General features: G+C 45.3%; 1 protein-coding gene across 2 annotated transcripts in view; it reads right to left on the bottom strand.

The window, feature by feature from the left end:
* Positions 1-19160, bottom strand: part of CMTM4 (CKLF like MARVEL transmembrane domain containing 4) — a 72007-nt gene extending 52847 nt beyond the window's left edge. Inside the window, exon 1 of one of the 2 annotated variants that reach the window (XM_038538770.1) lies at positions 18935-19160. In XM_038538770.1, the coding sequence (XP_038394698.1) occupies positions 18935-19120 (186 nt within the window). In that variant the 5' untranslated portion in view covers positions 19121-19160. The remainder of the gene's footprint in view (positions 1-18934) is intronic. The other variant, XM_038538771.1, reaches the window with a different exon arrangement.
* Positions 19161-20260: the final 1100 nt, after the last annotated feature.

Below are 20260 nucleotides of genomic sequence, written 5' to 3'. Positions count from 1 at the left end.
AGAGGATAGCAAATTAAAAATGGCATGCGCACACACACACCCAGGGCTGATCAATTGGAAAGAGGCAATCTTCCTCCCAAGGGGGGCACTGCCCAGGGCCAGGGCATGTGTCTTGGCAAGCACAGCATGCAGGCTGGATCTCAGCCCCGCTAAGCTTCTCAGTTAGATCGACTGTGCAGGACACAACCTGCCCAAATGTACAAAGTAGCTCTGGACAATGGAGATTTACAGCAGGACGATGAAGACTTTCTTTGTTGCTCCAGGACAATAATATTGCTGAACCAATCTGGCTAAATCCCATATATGGCTGGTCTTAATAATCTGTAGGTTAAGTATTAAGAAGTTAACTGTTGCAGTCAGGGTCATGATCTCATGGGTCGTGGGACAAGTCCTGCGTCTAGCTCTGTGCTCAGAGCGGAGTCTGCTTGGAACAAACTCTAATAAACAAATATATCTTTAAAAAGAAAAGAAGTTGGGATCCCTGGGTGGCGCAGCGGTTTGACGCCTGCCTTTGGCCCAGGGCGCGATCCTGGAGACCCGGGATCGAATCCCACATCAGGTTCCCGGTGTGTGGAGCCTGCATCTCCCTCTGCCTATGTCTCTGTGCCTCTCTCTCTGTGACTATCATAAATAAATAAAAATTAAAAAAAAAAAAAAAAAAAAAAGAAAAGAAGTTTACTGTTGCAAACAGGTACAATTTATTTTAAAAATTTTACCTTTGGGGGATCCCTGGGTGGCGCAGCGGTTTGGCGCCTGCCTTTGGCCCAGGGCACGATCCTGGAGACCCGGGATCGAATCCCATATCAGGCTCCCGGTGCATGGAGCCTGCTTCTCCCTCTGCCTGTGTCTCTGTCTCTCTCTCTCTCTCTGGGACTATCATAAGTAAATAAATAAAAATTAAAAAAATAAAAAATAAAAAAAATAAAAATAAAAATTTTAACTTTGTTTTCATTTATATTGATCTGGGCTGAGACACAGTGACAGATTTTACAGTCCATCAAAAAAAAAAAAAAAAAATGGGGATCCCTGGGTGGCTCAACGGTTTAGCGCCTGCCTTTGGCCCGGGGTGTGATCCTAGAGTCCCGGGATCGAGTCTCCACGTCGGGCTCCCGGCATGGAGCCTGCTTCTCCCTCTGCCTGTGTCTCTGCTTCTCTCTCTGTCTCTCATGAATAAATAAATAAAATCTTAAAAAAAAAAAAAAAAAAAAAAGTGCTGCAGTCCTCCTACAGAATTCTGTAGAACTAGAAACAGAGAAGGGGCTCCACAAAGCACTGACCCCACTGGGCACCCCCAGACTTACCTCAATCTGGTAATTTGTCATTTTTTGTGGGTTTCACTCATCTAGTTAGCTTGGTAGCCCCTGGGGCCCCCAAAGTCCCACCCCAACAGCTGAGGCTTTTCCAAACCATCTAGTAAAGGTGAGGCAGGCATATGCAGTGTCTCCTCAACTATCTCACCAAAACCACCTTGAGCACCACAAGACCAGTAACACCCTCATTACCCCTCCAACACCATCACACATTTCAGGACTGTGCAAAAGAGCCATGCGTATGTGTTCTGTTCCTCTGTGACAAATGGGGGGTCTTTTTTCCCAGTTTTCAGCTCCAAAACCATACTCCAAAAGAAGACAGACCAACTTGCTAGCAGATTTTCCTAATCTCAGTTTATTATCAGAGAATTTAAGGGATCAAAAGGCAATTTTATTTCTACCAACATTTGGGTTTTGTTATAATTCAAACTTTAGAGCCACCAAATCAACTGCATGTCCTAGGACGTTCACTTAGGCAGTTTGCCTGGGCTAGTTAGGTAACCTCCACCTTATTGTTTTTTTTAAGATTTTATTTATTCATGACACACACACACACACACACACACACACACAGAGAGAGAGAGAGAGAGAGAGAGAGAGGCAGAGAAAGAAGCAGGCTTCACGCAGGGAGCCCAATGTGGGACTTGATCCCGGGACTCCAGGATCACGCCCTGGGCCAAAGGCAGGTGCTCAACAGCTGAACCCCCCAGGCATCCCAATAACATCCACTTTAAACAGGACATGGCAGGCAAAGACCTGATTTGTCCTATATGGTCTTTACTGAACTACTGGCCTAAAAGTGCCCGAGAGTATTTACTACTCATCCTCTCCCCCCCCATAATCACAGAAAGGGTAAGAAAGATCATCGGAATTCAAAGAGCTGTTACACAACGGGTTTTCACAGAGGGGAAGCAGCTAAGTCAGGAGGAAAGAATGTCAGCCTGAGGCTCAAGTCCCAGGGCCACCAATAAACTGGGTAGCCACAGGTAAGCCACAACTTCTCTAGGAGTCAGATTCATCACCCATAAAACAGAAGAGGGGCAGACACGAATGGCTTCAGGTTTCCTTCTAGCATAAAATTCTGCTTTTTCTGAATCTTAAGGTGTTTTGAGCCATCTTGAACCTCTATTACTGATTTATATATCATGCTCTCACCTATCTATGGATTTAAGTGTATCTATCTCTCTCCACCAATTCATATGCTAATGATGGTATCTAGAGAGGATGCCTTTGGGAGGTAATTAGGGTTGATGAAGTCATAAGGATGGAGCCCTCATGATGAGATTTAGTGTCCTTTTAAGAAGAGAAAGAAAGATCTCTCTGTGCATGCATGCACAAAGAGGCCAGGTGAGCACACGCAAGATGGCTGTCAACTACAAGCCAAGAGAAAAGACCTCAGAATGAACCATATTGTAGGTACCCTGACCTTAGTTAGCCCAGCCTCCAGAACTGTGAGCAATAAAACTGAAGACATACCCTCAACATGAATTAGTTGTTTTTCATTTCTTCCTGGATCTGGGGTTGGTTCCAAATTCACTAATACATCAAATTGAACTTGGATAAATTGTAAGTGCTTACCAAGCAACCAACTGAGTCTTTTGGCTTGCAGGTGTTTATAGACTTATTACAATAAACTGTAAGTATACCCAAATCTGTTCAGAAATTCAGAGTGTCTGGCTAGGTCAGTCAGAGGAACTTGAGACTTGATTTCTGGGTTGTGAGTTTGAGACCCACATTGGGCACAGAGATTACTTAAATAAATAAAACTTAGGGCACCTGGGTGGCTCAGTCAGTTGGGCATCTGCCTTTGGCTCAGGTTGTGATCTCAGGATCCTGGGATTGAGTCCCATATCGGGCTCCCTGCTCAGCAGAGAATCTTCTCTCTCTCATCTTCTCACCTGCTCATGATCTCTCTTAAGAAAGAACATTTTCTAAACTAAATAAATAAATGAAACTTTAAAAAATAAATTTTAAATAAATTTTTAAAAGGAATGCCAGAGGGGCATCTGGGTGGCATAGTTGGTTAAGCATTCAACACTCGGTTTCAGCTCAAGTTGTGATCTCAGGGTCATGAGATTAGGCCCCACATTGGGCTCCGTGCTCAGCTCATGGGAGTCTGCTTGAGATTTTCCCTCTCCCTCTGCTCCTTCCACTCATTCTCTCTCTCTCTCTCTCTCAAATAAATAAATATTTTTAAAAAGGAAAGCAAGCAAGCAAGCAGAAAGTCCGGAGAATGAGGGACACACATAGAATGAGCTGGTATTTCATCCCAGGGCATCACAGGATATCACAGGACACCAATCAGAACAAAGAAAACCCAGTGGGCACGGCAGGGCCAGGAGGAAGGGTAGGGGAAAGGAGATAGGGAAAAGGATATAGGACCCTCCCTTACCCCAGCCCACTCACTGCTAGGTTATCTTCTGGCTGGGCAAAGGGCTAGAGTGCCTTTGCAGTATCAATGCATTACTGGGGAGAACGAGGAGCTTCCAGCCAGGATGAGGTGGCTGACCGAGGTAAAGAGAACCTGAAATGCAAGAGTGACTCAACTAAAACCTAGCTAGATGAGTGAGGACCTGTGGGTGCGAAGGAGAACAGCTAGCATTCGCTGGGTGCTTCTCTCAGCCAGGTTCCACACTAGGCACTTTCCATTCAACCTCACACCAACACTGTGGTGGCAGGTAATCCTCTTACCTGTACTGCTTGCTGCTCTGGCCTGACTCAGGCCTCTAAAGACCAGGCTGAGGACTAACGGGCATGGCCCTAAGTGTAGGTGATCAAGATCTATTTCTCTGAATGAAAGTGACCAGAGAAAAACAAAAAAACAACAAAGAAATCCAGAGTGCAGTACAGAAAGCCGTAAGGGATGCTCTTCCAGAGACACCACAGTGCAGCTGGAGGAGGGGAGGACATGGAGAGAAAGGGAAAGGGCCTAACATGCATGGGCTGGATTCTTAGGGACCAAAAGGGGTTAGTGAGTATTTTCAATGCAAGAATGGGCCTTGTTAGAATATAACTTTCCAAGTTATACGATTCTATGGGATTTGTGCCTTTTATGGCCTTTGATATATTCTGCAACTCTATTAAGTTGTACAAAACTGATACACGGTGCAAATGATTCTTGTCTTTAGACAGGCAAATTGGTGGAGAGACAAGTGATCCAGTGATCCCCCTCAAAGCCAAAGTACCTGTTTTGTTTTGTTTTTTAAGATTTTATTTATTTATTCATGAGAGAGAGAGAGAGAGAGAGAGAGAGAGGCAGAGACACAGGCTGAGGGAGAAGCAGGCTGCATGCAGGGAGCCCGACGTGGGACTTGATCCTGGGTCTCCAGGATCATGCCCTGGGCTGAAGGTGGTGCTAAACCGCTGAGCCACCTGGGCTGCCCCATTCTTTTATATTTGTATGTCCAGAGGTTAACAATTGTTTTAACCCCAAATACTTTGACATGATAGCTCAAGCAAACAGGAGGATAATCAAGCCTTGATTTTTACCTGTCCACCCTTCCTCCACCAGCAAACAGCCTCCAGCTTCCTCACGACTTTTACTGGTTCTGATCTCAGAAATTCCTAAATTTCAGTGGTAATTCAAGGAAATAAAAGAGAGGGCCTAAGAGGCTCCCTTTTATAATGACACCAACACCTCTCCAGACTCTGACAGAGGTGATCCATTCACTGTGGAAGAATCGGGAACCAAAGGGCCTGTCCAGGCTGTCACACCTACCAGGAGCAGCACTAGCAGAAGAAGGGAAATAGAAATGGACTAAGTCCCTACAGGATGGGAAAGATGAATGATGTTGGAACAGGCCTTAAAACCTGCCTAATGGTTACAGAAATACACACACACACACACACACACACACACACACACACACACACACGAGGGGGTTCCAGGTATGGTCTCTGAAGGTTGGCTGCATAGCCAACCCATAGCCATGAGGACTGTGAGCAAGTCCGTGATATCACAAAGCCTGTTCTCTCATCTGTAAAGCATCTGCTTCATAGGACTGCTGTGGAGGTTAAATGAGAGAACACATGTAAAACACTGAGCAGTCTGGCACATGGTAAATGCGCAATAAATGTTAGCTTAGATAGTTTTCTGACTGAGAATGAACTGAATATAATGTAAAATAAAAACAAGGACTATAATAAAACATAATTGCCACCTATAAATCCCATTTCTCCCATTCTTTCCACTCCCATTGCCAAGAGGCCAACTGGGTCTTCATTTTTCACCTGAATTACTCAATATCTCCTATCACCCAGCTGGTCTCATCTCATCCTTCTCAAAGCCATTCCTCACCCCCTTTAACCTAGAGACAGCAAGGAGAAATATGAGAACCACACAAGTGTTTTTATTTTCTAACAGCCAGATTTTTTAAAAGTCAAAAGAAACAGGTAGAATTTTTATAGTATACTCAATTATACCCAAAGTATTATTTTGACATGTAATTAATATAAAAAAATTGAGATAAAAAAATTTTTTATTTATTCATTTGAGAGAGAGAGCAAGAGAGCTCAAGCAGAGGGAGAAGGAGAAGCAGGCTCCCCACGGAGCAGGGAGCCTAACATGGGGCTCGATCCCAGGACCCCAGGATCACGACCTGAGTCGAAGGCAGACGCCTAACCACCTGAGCCACCCAGGCGTCCCCAAAATTGAGATATTTTATATTCTTTCTTTTCCTGTTACAGCTTCCAAATCTAGCATGTATTTTACACTTACGCACATCTCAATTCATACTATCCACATTTCAAGTAGCCTCAGGTCCAACCGCTCCTCATCTCTTTCAGAAAATTCAAATTCATTGCTCTAACAAATCAGGCCCATTCCAACCTGGGTCCTCATCCCCTTGCATACCTGTGCCAGGGCTTACCCCTCCTCCTCACCCTCCCTCTTTTGCTGGGATTGCCTCCCAACTCCCAGCACCAGGACCACAGGACACACCACACCTTACGCTGGCCACTGGCTGGCTATTCAACACTCAACTTGTGAAGTGCCCGTTCCCACAAGGGCTCCCTTGCCAAGCTGTCCCAAGCCTCTAGGAGAGAGTCCTTGGCTCTGGTGGCAAGAACAGTTTGTGTGCTTTTCCACTCCATACCAAGCCTCACTCCTAAGCAGGCTGTGAGCCCATCGGAGGCAAGGATTTTAGTCCTGTTTATGCATAACAGTCCCTGACCCAGCTGAGGATTTCTTTTTTTTTTTTTTTTTAATTTTTATTTATTTATGATAGTCACAGAGAGAGAGAGAGAGGCGCAGAGACACAGGCAGAGGGAGAAGCAGGCTCCATGCACCGGGAGCCCGACGTGGGATTCGATCCCGGGTCTCCAGGATCGCGCCCTGGGCCAAAGGCAGGCGCCAAACCGCTGCGCCACCCAGGGATCCCTGAGGATTTCAAATATACATAAAGCACACATTTTTTTTTAAGGGGAGAATATGTTAGGACTTTCACCATTTAGCTACTGCTCTTGATCTAACTCTACAGTCATTCAGCCAACTCTGTAAGCATACACATGTACCAGGTTTGGACCACAAATGGTTTAGACAAAGTAGGCAAGCTGAAGAAGCAACTACCGCTGGGACAGCCATTGTTCCTGGGGCTTGCATTGTTGGTTTTTTTTTTTTTTTTCATTGGCACAAAAATCTTTTAGACTTAAACTGTTTTTCATAGCTGTGCTGGAATAAACGGGAAACCACAAAAATGAAGGCTTCCACTGCGCCAGTCATCAAATTGTAGTGGTAAGAAAGAAGCCATCCAAAACTATCCACATCTGATTGAACTCTAAACATTTTAAGTGTTTATTAACCCATATAATTCCCAAATTTAACCAATCATTTGAAATGCTCAAAGACAAAAATTCTGGGTTTCAGTATTTCCTATGGCCCCCTCCAGCCTCCAGAAGATCCAGGCCTCCCTGCCCAGGGCCCCATGGAACTGCTGTTCTTTTATTTTAATCAGAGAGCTTCAAGAAGACAACCACTAGGACCCTCAGCTTCAATCCTAGTTACAACTTTTTCTTTATACATGTTAAGTGTCTACTCTGAGGGCTCTCAAAAGATGCTGACTTGGAGGATCCTGAGCGATCCTCCCTCTCTCAACGTGTTTATCAGAAAGTAGACAACTTCGATAATAATCGGAGAACCCCTGGTTTTCATCTTACAATTTCCTAAGCTAAAAGCTTGGCAAGGTCTCTTATGGTTTCCCCTCCTTTTACAAAAATCTGCCTTCTAAGCAAAAGCTTCTGTTTCCTAGTAGCAGTAGATACCCTTTTAAAACTCACGGTTTAAAAAAAGAAAAAAGAATTACAGTGGCATTTTGTTTCCATACTTTTCTCCCCAATATTTTCCACTCAGAACCAAGTCCAGAAGCTTATTTATGAATACACAAATATAGGTTATTTTTCCTTTGTAGAGTCTATGTTTTCAAATAGTTCGACCTTATAAGCTACATTAAGTAATACTCCCTTATTTTCCTCTTTTTTATTAAATGGGTATGCATATGCAACGGGCTGCTCAGTGCCTTGCTATGTGCCAGGTACCTTTTTTTTTTTTTTAAGATTTTATTTATTGGTGGGATCCCTGGGTGGCGCAGCAGTTTGGAGAGGGCCTTTGGCCCAGGACACGATCCTGGAGACCCGGGATCGAATCCCACGTGGGGCTCCCCATGCATGGAGCCTGCTTCCCCCTCTGCCTATGTCTCTGCCTCTCTCTCTCTCTCTCTGTGACTATCATAAATAAATAAAAATTTAAAAAAAAAAAAGATTTTATTTATTGGGATCCCTGGATGGCTCAGCGGTTTAGTGCCTGCCCTTCGGCCCAGGGCATGGTCCTGGAGTCCCAAGATCGAGTCCCACATCAGGCTCCCTGCATGACACAGGACTTGATCCCAGGACCCTGGATTACAACCTGAGCCGAAGGAAGATGCTCAACCACTGAGCCACCCAGGCATCCCACAGGCACTGATTCAGACCTTGGGGATATAGCAGGAAACAACACAAACACTGCTACTGTCATAGAGTTGAAGTTCTAGTTGGATGGTAAAAGCTACAAATCAAAAATGAGCAGGGAAAGGGGATAACAAGTGGTCAGGGAAGGTCTCTTTTGAGCAGAACAGAAGAGCAACAGTGCTGAAGAACAGAGCTAAGTGACATTTTTTTGGCAGAGAGCAGAGGATGGCAAGAATAAGTCTCAAATGCAAAGACTCTGAGGCAGGAGTGTGTTATTCAAAATGTCAATCAAAGCTTCTGATCAACATGAAATAATCAGGACCATAAAACCAATCCAAAAATAAATTGGCCTGATTACTATTTAATGCAGTTATATGAGTCTTTTGGAAATATAATTAGCACCTAGCCCCATAGTCTCTCAATCTCCCATTTCTACGTTAATAAACTCTAGGGCTCCCGGGAGACCCCACTCTGAAAACAGGTGACAGACAAACACCAATATTTCACGTGTGGACACAAGACCGCGCATGAGAGATGCTGAGATGAACACTGGACCCCCCTTGAGTGAGAATTTTTCACACAAAAATCTTCCCCATCAAGAAGATAAATTGCATAAAAATAAAGCAAAGTTTCCCAAAGGAGGTATTGCTTTCTCGATTCTGTACCCTTCCCCTCGTCTGCCCCTTCTTCAGCCAGCTGCAGGCCTGCTCCCAGCCCTGGACCACTTTGAACGGAGCCTTTGAAAGTTTAAATTGGCTTTCAGCCACCACACAAGATGCTGAGGCCATCCCCTTGTCTGGGGGTGCCTTGTTCTTTCATTCTCTACCTCTCCCGGTCTATCCTTCTTCCTCCTGGGCCTTCTGAAGTCCCACCTCGCCAATGAATCCAAATCCCAGCTCATCTCGCCCGGCTTTTTACTTCTCTCACACAAACACACAGCCTGTCCCCCGGGATAATCTCATTTTCCAAACAAAAAGATCAGGACCCGTTGTTTAAGTACATGGGTACTTATAGGAATCACTCTAATTCCAATGCTTGGAATAGCTCATAATTTCAAGCAATCTCAGGGTGCCTGGGTGGCTCAGTTGGTTAAGTGTATGCCTTCAGCTCAGGTCCTGATCTCAGGATCCTGAGATCGAGTCCTGCATCAGGGCTCTCTGCTCGGCGGGGAGCCTGCTTTTCCCTCTCCCTCTGCCTGCTGTTCCCCCTCCTTGTGCTCTCTCTGCCAAATAAATAAATAAAATCTTTTTTTAAAAAGTAATATCAATTTTTTTAAACTTAAGATGTACTTCAAAAAAAAAACAAAAAGAAAAAAAAAAAAAAAAAAAAAAAAAAAGATGTACTTCTAGGGCAGCCTGGGTGGCTCAGCGGTTTAGCACTGCCTTCAGCCCAGGGTGTGGTCCTGGAGACCTGGGATCGAGTCCCACGTCAGGCTCCCCGCATGGAGCCTGCTTCTCCCTCTGCCTGTGTCTCTGCCTCTCTCTCTCTCTCATGAATAAATAAATTAAAAATCTTAAAAAAAAAAATAAAAAGATGTACTTCTATATCATCTGATGGGACAGCACAGGACATTGAGACCATCTGGAAAAATTCAGGATCTGTGATCACAGTCACAGGCCTTTCACTACAGCTCTATTCTCTAACAAACAACTCAATTTTCCATAGAAATCGGACATTATCCTACAAAAGGATTTGAAGCTACTTCCAGCAACGAGGATACAGAGTCAGTGACAGCTGAGGGGCCGAAGGCCAGAATGCTGGCATTTCCAGGTTATTTCAAGAGCGTATGGAGCTAGCAGGACCACCGTGCAAAACAATCAGCCTTGGCTGCCACACAGACCTCAGCCCTTTGTGCGGTAGACTACACATGGGCCATAGCTCAGGTACTTCCAGAACTCCCTCCAGGCTGGAAAGATGCCTCTCCTGGGTGCCCAAGTCAGCATCCATTTTACCAGGAGGGAGAGCATCACATATTGGGCAGGGCATATCCACTCCCATCTTACCTCCTCTTAAACATCCTCTGAAGTGCCATAACCTGGGAAAGGCTCAGACAGCTTTCCAAATATGAAAAAAAGGTCCTCCTCAGGGCCATCAAGGAAGAATTGATTTTACCCTGTAACTCTGCAGGATCCAGAAGGTCTTACTGAGCTCACTGTTCCCCAATGGTTGGGGGTCAGCATGCTGGAGAACTCAGACCTTCAGGCATATTGTAGAGAAAGGCTGACCAAGAACATAGTTTTTTTAATCTTCAGAAATTTAATGATACTGCCCTTTTTTCTTTTTTCCAAGGAGATCTGTTTGTTTTTTCTTTTTTTAGGAGATCTGTTTTATTTCTTAGTATGACTTTCCTGCCACAAGTAAGCATCATTCTACTTTTAAAATCATGCTTCCAATACTTGCCACTTCCTGGTTTCCTGGGCAAAGATTAACTAATATTATCTCAGTTGTGACAAGCTTTTTTTTTTCTTTTTTGCATATTTTTTATTGGAGTTCGATTTGCCAACTTATAGCATAACACCCAGTGCTCAACCCATCAAGTGCCTCCCTCCGTGCCCATCCCATCCCGCTGCCCACCTCCCTTTCCACTACCCCTGGTTTGTTTACCAGAGTTAGGGGTCTGCCCTTTGATCCAGTAAAAGCATTCCTTAAAATGAGACAAAAAATAGTAACAAATCAAAAGAAGGGTGCAGGACATTTACTGAGCATTCTTCTTCACAGCCAAAAATTGGAAGCCATGATCCTATTGAGCCTTTGGAAGAGAGAAACTCCAAAGATTTTTTCATTTGATCTGTCATACTGAGATTTCTTTTTTCCTCATTCCTTCCATGTATAATTTTTTTAAAGGGAGATATAACTGACATATAACAATTTATCAGTTTCAGGTGTACAACACAATGATTTGATATTTGTTTATATTGGGAAATGATCACCACAATAACTCTAGTTAATATGTGTCACCATCGTGGCTCTGTTGGTTAAGTATCTGCCTTTGGCTCAGGTCATGATCTCAGAGTCCTGGGTTGATACCTTCATCAGGCTCTCCCTCTCCCTCTGCCCCTCCCTACCGTTTGTGCGCGCTTACGCACTCTCTCTCTCTCTCTCTCACTTGCTCTCTCAAATAAATAAAATCTTTTTTTAAAAAAAGTGTCATCATCCATAGCTGTAAAATTTTTTTCTCGTGATGAAAACTTTTAAGATCTACTCCCTTCCACCTTTCAAATAAGCAATACAGGATTATTAACAATAACCACCATGCTATAGCACATTACAACCCCATATAATGTTTTTACTAATAAACTAATAAATGCGTCTCAAATGAAAGAAATTTTTCCTTTAGCAAATAAATAAATTAAGTGCCTGCTATCATGCAGAATGCTTGTGTTTTTCTAACAGGAAAAGCTATTGAAAAAATGTTTAAGCTTTAAGTTTTTTCAAGAGTTCTTTGTTATCTAAATCATTCTCCCCAAGGGCCTCCAAATTATAAGGTAAGTAAAAGTAAATTAAAGGTTATGGTCAGTATATTAGCATTCAGGTTAAGGTATGTTAAGGTAGAGCTAATAACAGCTAACGTTTTAATAATTTTTGAATAGAAGATATTTGCATGTGGCATACAATTCAAAAGTATGAAAATTCATATAGTAAAACTAAGTCTCCCTTCTACCCTGGCCCATCAGTTTTCCCAACTTGTGTCATTTCAGACATTATATATTCTATAGTGCCAACATGTTTGTGACACTTTGTATGTGAGACACTTTGCTCAGGATTTTGTATGCTAGGCTCATCAGTGCAGGTAGTACTATCAGTCCCAATTTATATGTGAAGAGACCTGCTCGTGGCATGAAGTGAACAACTGGCCAAATGTCTTCTCATACCATCAGAACCTGTCCCCATCTTCCCACTCCCCAACACACACACATACACCCTTAAACAAAGGTCACCATTGCTTTGCCTGGCTGATTTGACTTTCCATATAAACTTTAAAATCAGGGGCACTTGGCTGGCTCAGTCGGTAAAGCACGGTACTTTTGATTTTGAGGCTATGGGTTTGAGCCCCCACAGTGGGTATAGACATTACTTAAAAAAATAAAATCCTTGGGGAATCCCTGGGTGGCTCAGCAGTTTAGCGCCTGCCTTTGGCCCAGGGCATGATCCTGAGGTCCCCAGATAGAGTCCTGCATCAGGCTCCCTGCGTGGAGCCTGCTTCTCTCTCTGCCTATGTCTCTGCCTCTCTCTCTCTCTCTCTCTCTCTCTCATGAATAAATAAATAAAATCTTATAAATTTTTTGTTGTTTTTTTTATCTTATAAATTAATAAATAGATAAATAAAATCCTTTAAAAAAAAACACAACAATAACAACTTAGGAATCAGTTTGTCTCTACCTAAACAAATCTTGCAGGGATTTGGGGATTGTGTTAAACCGACAGACCGCTTTGTGGAGAATACAAATACTGCGCCTTCTAAACCATGAACATAGTATATCTGTCCACTTATTTAAGTTGTCTTTTAATTTCTTTCTTCAATGTTTTGCAATTTTCAGTGTGCAGATTCTGTACATATTTCATTAAATGTATACCTAAGTATTGTATTCCTTTCAGAGCTATTGTAACTGTCAGGGGGTTTTGTTTGTTTTTTCCTGTTTCTGGCAACTTATTGCTTTTATTGCAGGGATACAGAAATACTGATTTTTGTGTGTTAACCTTGTATTTTACAACTGTGTTAACTCACTTCTTAGTTTTAGGAGCTTTTTCTATAGATTCCCATTGGATTGTCTGCACAGACAATCATGCCATCTGCAAATAGGGACAGTTGTTCTTTCTTTCCAGTCTGTATGCCTTCCACTTATTTTCCCTGCAATGGCTAGCACTTCTAGTATAATGTTGAATATCAGTGGCAAGAGCAGAGATCACTGCTTTGTTCCCCATCTTAGGGGGAAAGCTTTCATTTTCACCACCAAGTATGTTAGCTATAGATTTTTTGGTAGATGACCTTTTTTTGGGTTAAGAAAGTTCCCTTCTCTTCCTAGTTTGTTGGCAGCATTTAGCATGAATGAAAGTCGAGTTCTGTGAAGCATTTTTTCTCCAGCCATTGACATAATTATGTGTATTTTGCTATTTAAGCTGCATATGGTGGATTACATCTATTGATTTTGGAAAACGTAATCAGTCTTTTATAACTTGGGATAAATCACAATTGGTGGTGGCTTACTATTCTTTTTACATAATATTGCTGGGTTGGATTTCCTAGTATTTTGTTGAGGATTTTTGTGTCTGTGTTAATGAGAACAACTGGTCTGTAGTATTCTTTTCTTGAACTGTCTTTGTCTGGTTTTATAAAATGGATGTGTACTTACACTTTCCTGAGGTCTGGGATGATAATTTTACTATTTTGAACATCATAAAAGTTAAAAGAGTAGTTTTAATTTTGCCTTTCTGTTAGAATTAATTTGCTTTTAAGTCCTTGGCCCGGAAGACAACTTCCAAAGCTAACCATAATTTCCTAAGTAAAAATTAGACTGTTTTACAAGGAGCTACTTTAAGGTAGATATGAAAATCCAGAGCAGTGAAACCTACTACTTCACCTGCAGGCCCTGTCATATCCTCCCCAAGAGCAGGAATGGTGAGGGGCTGAGTCCAATTGGCTTGAAGTAAAATAAAAGATAAGTCATTACTCAACCCTGAAATGTAAATACTCATGTTTGCTTTTGAAATACATAGGAAAGCACCTATCAGACATTGACTTCCTAGTTCCTACAATTCCTAAAATGCCTGGTCATTATTACCCACTTGATACTATAGAGGAAACCAAGACAAGGAGAGGGTTAAGAGATTTCAAGATCAGCAGAACTAAAATTTGAATTTAAACACCTCCTATCACTCAATTTGGTTATAAAAAGTTCTAAACAAAGGCAATGTTTAGAAAATAATCAGAAGGTCAATCAGGCAGGGAGAGGCTTAAGAAAAGGACCTGAGGCAAAAGAGCTCCCTGAGAGGTCTTTTTAAAACTGAAATGCTAAGGGTATCTCTTGAGGCCCAGCTGGTTAAGCTTACACGTCTGCCTTTAGCTCAGGTCACGATCCTGGGACCTGCTTAGTGGGAGTCTGTTTCTTCCTCTCCCTCTGACTCTGCCCCTCCCCTCACTCGTGCTTTCCTCACTCTCTCAAATTAATTAATTAATTAATTAATTAAATCTTTATTAAAAAAACAACTGAAAGGCTGAATCTCTTCTTGGCACTTCTGAGAACGCCCATCCCCTCATTGAAGGAAGTAGACAGATCTGCTGGGTGAGGAGCAGGACACCATACAGGAGTTGCACACTTGCACAATGGCCACTGAGAAATCGAAACCCTTGTAAGTCTCTTAAGCTTACAAAGTCACCCAAACCATCAGCAGGCTGCCAAAGACCACAGAAATGTCCTTTGACTCAAGGTCGCCTGCTCTGAACACATCAAAATGATGTGTTCAAGGAAGCAGTAAATAGCACCAGACTGCCGGGTTCAAACCCCAGCACTACCACCACCAACTAGCCATGAGATCTTGAATGAGACACAAGCTGTGTGCCTTAATTTCCTCATCCATAAAATGGGGGTAATAACAGTAGAGTAAGCTCTCATTAAATGACACCTGCTGTTATTATCATTCAGAAAGTCTTGGCCAACCCAGGGCCTGTCCTCTTCTGACCCTGTCCCTAAATCATGGTATAAATGACAGTATGCCATTCCCCAACCATCCATCCCCCCAACCCAAGAGCAAAAGACTGCTTTGACCAAGCTGAAGAAAAAAACCAAAAGGCCTATATTAACTATTTCATTAAATGATGTCTGGGAGCTAAAAACCAATAAGCATTCCAGAATCCACATTCATAGGAAGGAAGTATTTACATCAATAGCTTAAACCAAGTCTTTTTCCACAGAAAGAAGTATATCTTAATGTTTTATATAACTAGGAGACATTCTCCCCAACCAAGAGACAGGTATAAGTTCCATTTTTAAAAATGTAATCTATGAAAATACACTAATTTTCATATTTCAGATTAGTTTTACTATCAAAAACATTCCATTTAAAATACCAATTTAACTTTTAAATTACTAGGAAGTTGGGGTGCCTGGGTGGCTCAGTCAATTAAGTGACTGACTCTGGATTTTGGCTCAGGTCATGATCTCAGGATCGGGAGTATGTCTTCAGGCTCCAAGCTCAATGCGGAGTCTGCTTCTCTCTGTCTCTCCCTCTTCCTCTGCCCCTCTCACTTTCTCTCTCTCTCTCAAAAAATAAATCTCTAAAAATAAATAAATAAATCACTAGGAAGTAAACTATCTTTAACTCAAATATATAATTGTAATTTGGGGATGGCAATTTCATCAAGTTTCTTTAAAGACAGTAAATATTAATTAGCAACAATGATAGCTACATTTTATTACACACTAAGCACCTAATATGCTAAGTGCTAATTTCTACATCACCTCATTCTCTTAATCCTTTTAGGAGGTATAGGCTCTTTTTATAGAAAAACCTCAACCTTGAGGTTGAGTATTTATGGTTCTGATAGAGAACGGATTGCTAGCACCTGTATGAGGCTTTAACATTAAAATGATATAGAAAGGGGGATGTCTGGGTAGCTCAGTGGGTGAGTGTCTACCTTTGGTTCAAGCGCGATCCCAGAGTCTGGGAATCAAGTCCCACATTGTACTCCCCGCATGGAGCCTGCTTCTCCCTCTGCCTAGGTCTCTGCCTCTCTTGCTGTCTCTCTCATGAATAAATAAATAAAATCTTAATAAAATAAATAAATAAAATAAAATGGTATAGAAAGGTTAAGTCCAGAGGGTGGCTCAGCCAGTTAAGCATCTGTCTTCAACTCAGGTCATGATCCCAGGATCCTGAGGTGGAGCTCCACATTCAGCTCTCTGCTCATCAGGGAGCCTGCTTCTACTTCTCCCTCTCCCCCTGCTCATGCCGTGTGTGTGTGTGTGTGTGTGTGTGTGTGTGTGTGTGTGTGACTATCAAATAAATAAATAAAATATTGAAAGAAAAAAAGAAAGAAAGAAAGAAAGAAGAAAGAAAGAAAGAAAGAAAGAGAAAGAAAGGAAGAAAGAAAGAGAAAGAAAGAAAAAAGAAAGAGAAAGAAAGAAAGAAAGAAAGAAAGAAAGAAAGAAAGAAAGAAAGAAAGAAAGAAAGAAAGAAAGAAAGAAAGAAAGAAAGAAAGAAACTGAAACTTGAATGTGCATGTGAATTACCGGGGGAATCCTGTTAAACTGCAGATTATGATTCAGAAGGTCTAGGGTAAGCTCTCTGATGCTGACAATGCTGCTGTTCTATGGACCACACTTGGAGTAGCAAGGATCACTACAGGTTTTAAGAGGCCACAAGCCACAAAAAAAAAGTCCATTAAAAACTAAAACAGAAAACTCATATTTTTCTCGAAAACAACACATTAATACATATAAGCTCTAATATAAGAATTATAACTTATCCATATTTCCTGATGGGATTCTACGCTGTGTAACATCTTAAAAATATCTTCATAATGACTTCTTGTTTACATTTAGAGTCCAATTTCTTGGAGCTTTGTGGAGGGTTTCCACCCTTCCACTAATAACCCTGACTTATATCAAGGCTGAGAAGCCAGTACATGATAGATTGTTTCAAGTTGTCATACTTTTCTTTTTTAAAAAAAAGATTTTATTTACTTATTCATGAGAGACACAGAGAGAGAGAGAGAGAGAGAGAGGCAGAGACACAGGCAGAGGGAGAAGCAGGCTCCCTGCAGGGAGCCTGACGTGGGACTCGATCCCAGGTCTCCAGGATCAGGCCCTGGGCTAAAGGCGGTGCTAAAACGCTGAGCCACCCAGGCTGCCCTCAAGTTGTCATACTTTTCAAGGAGGTCCCTTTCTTTCACTCATCCACTCATAGCATCCTCTTGCTGCTTAAATTCAAACATTAGACAAATGGCAGTTACGTGAGATTTCAGGGGCTGGGGCCCCAAGTTTCTCCAGATGAAAAGCAAATTTCCACAACCAAACAGCACCTTACCAAAAGGCAATGACAAATACCACCGGCTTCCATTTCTTTCCCTAGGTGACAAAGTTCCAGCTATGAGATGGCAATTAGCACTTTATACAAACTACTGATTTTCATTCTTTTACCGGATCCTTTGAGTAGCAAGTTCTGTTTACTTTCAAAAGTCCACAGAATAAACAAAGCAAGGTACTTGACAAGGCCCTATATTCCACCTGGGGCCAAGTTCATGCCTTGCTCTTTTTTTACTCATTTCTGGTTATCTGTCCTGTACTCAAACATTGGCTAGCTGCCTCTTTTAAAAGGCAACTATACACCATCACCACCCTCCCCACCCCCCTCCATTCTCTTTGCTAACAGCAATGTCTAACTACAGAACCAACATATCCCTGAGAACATTCCAGCTTACTGGATAAGGTCAGTTTAAAATTCTAGATAGGGATAACCTATTCCATTTGTCTTTCCTTAGAGCCCTTCAGAAATATCCCCTGGCAATCAGCAGAACAAGATGGAGAGGAGAAAATAGTCTATGATTCTGCAATTTACAAACACTGAGACCTTTATTTAAAGGGTGTCCACATTTTATATTATTCCCAAGGGATGTTTATCCATGTACTCAAGTAAGCTAAGCCCAGTGCTTGGAAGAAACAAAATGTACATACATTGCAGCCCCATGCAAATGGCTTCTCTGGCTAAGAAGGCTATGAAGTTTTGCTGCCGGGCCTCAGAGGAAGGCCTACCTGTGACAGGGAACGTGGGGACACAGTTTTTTCTGAACTGGAGCATGCCCTGTCCACAAGAGAGCTAAGCAACTGCCCAGAGAGGCCTATTACAAAACCATTCAAGAGGGTCAGGGCTGGCAGGCCCCAGCCCCGAATACCCTGGAAGCTGAAAATAAGAATTCTGAGAAACGAGCTCTACTGTGGACAAGTCTGACAGAAAGTTCTCTGTTTCTGCTGCCTGCAAAACTGGCTGCCCTCCTCGAGTGATTGAACTCTGGGTACCAACTGGGCAATGCCGGCCACTGTGCTGGGGCAGAGGATTCAGGGATGCTGGTTGGGTCTTCTGGGTTAATTAGGGAGAATCCAACCTCGGCGGCATAAGCTTGAGACTCTGGGGGGCAGGTCTGGGCACCCCCGGGCATCTAGGCTGCAGGGCTCCATTCAGCAAACATTTCCTGAGCGTCTACCGTAAGCTCTGCACTCCGCTAGGTGCGGAGGAGGAAAGCGAGCCACGGTCCCCCGTGCTGGAAGCAGACACTCGAAAGGGCCCCGGGCGGGGGGGGGGGGGGGGGGCGGCAGAGGCTGTGCGGGCCCCGGACCCTGCCACACTCCGCTGTGCCCAGGGCCACCCGGGGGCGCCGCACGACCTCCGCGCCGGGCTCCGCCGACCCCAAGCTCCATAGCGAAAGAGGCTCGCGACGGCGGGGGCAGGAGTGGAGGGGCAGGCCCGGGGGCAGGTGCTCAGGTAGGAGCGCGCGGCCGGGGCTGCGGGGGCTGCGGGGGCTGCGGGGGCTGCGGGGTCCCCGGGGGCGGCGGGGGCGGCGGGGGCGGCCCAGGGCCCCGCGGCGGGGAGCGCGAGGAGCGGCCGGGCCTGCGCCCCCGGAGCGCGCGCGGGGCGGGGAGCAGCCCGCTAGGCCGCCCGCCCGCCCGCACCTGGGCCCCGCCCGGACCTACCACTTGGGCGACCTTGAGGCAGCCGAGCGCGCCGCGCAGGTAGTCGGGGTCGCAGCGCAGGCCGGCCAGCCCGCGGCGCTGGCTCACCGGCTCGGTGGTGGGCTGGTACGGGCTGCTGGCGCCGGAGATCATGGAGGTGCTCGAGGCCTCGCCCTCGAAGCCGTCCAGCTCCTCGCCGCCCCGCATGCTGGCGGCCGGGCCCCGCGCCCGCAGCTGGGGCTCAGCGCGGCCGCCGCATCGCTTCCCCTCGGCGCCCGCCGCCCGCCGCCCGCCGCCCGGCTGCAGCCGCGGTCGGTCCGCTCGGGCTCGGCTCCCGCCGCCTCGGCAGCGGAAAGGGAGGGAGGCGGGAGCAGGCGGAGGGGGAAGGAGGCGGGAGCCGGCGCGGCGGGCCGGGAGGGGGCGGAGCGAGAGCCCGGCCGCCGGCCGCTCGGCGGCGCTCCGCGGCGGGGGCGACTCGGAGGCGGCGGCCGGCGCCTGGGGCGGGGGCGGGGCCTCGGAGGGGCGGGGCCTCGGAGGGCGGGGCCTCGGAGGGGGCGGGGCCTCGGAGGGCGGGGCGGGGCGGGGCGCCGTCCGCTCGGACCCCGCCCTCACCTGCCCGCGCGGGGGCCGCGGGCGGGGGCGGGGCGGGGAGGGTCGCGGGGACCCGCGGCGCGCGGCCTTAGTGTGGGTCCCGGAGGAAGCGGGGTCCGCGCAGGTGGGCCGGGAGACCGAAAGGTGCCGCGCGACCCCCTCCGCTGCGGACAGTGCGGGTCCAGGGTGGGCCCGACCAGAGGGGCGAAGGCTCTGGGCTCCCGCCGCGGGCGCCTGGCCACGGACCGGAGTCGAAGCAGCGAGTGGAAGAATGAGCGGGGGCGGGGCGCGGAGTCCGCGCCGGGTCTGCAGGACCGACACGCTAAAGGTCCGTAACTCCCAGTGTGAGCTCTGGATCCCCCGGCCTGGCCGAGGAGGGGCGCCCCCACGTTGTAGACACCCCCCCACCCCCCCGTAAGCAACGTTAGTTGCCTCGCAGCTGAAAAGATCTTGCAAGCTCTGTCTAACCGTCGTCAGGTTAAACACAGATTTTTGTTCTGACGGGCATTAATCAGGGACCAATTTGCAATTCAAGTGTGAAGGCTAATTTTAAGCTTAAGTAAAACACTGACTTTCTAAGAATTGTCGCTTTGGTTGGTATTGAACTCTCACACACCGCAAATACGGAGAGCTTCCGATGCTCCAGGCACTGAGCAAGACGCTTGAGGGAGATATTGTTCCCATTTTACAGAAGGGCAGATCGAGGCTCAAAAGAGGTAGTAGCTTGTCCTCAGCTTGCCCCAGCTTTTCATCACA

This window comes from Canis lupus, chromosome 5 (genome assembly GCF_011100685.1).
Source record: "Canis lupus familiaris isolate Mischka breed German Shepherd chromosome 5, alternate assembly UU_Cfam_GSD_1.0, whole genome shotgun sequence".
In the NCBI taxonomy this organism is placed as follows: Eukaryota; Metazoa; Chordata; class Mammalia; order Carnivora; family Canidae; genus Canis; species Canis lupus.
This window is presented reverse-complemented; position numbering and strand designations above follow the sequence as displayed.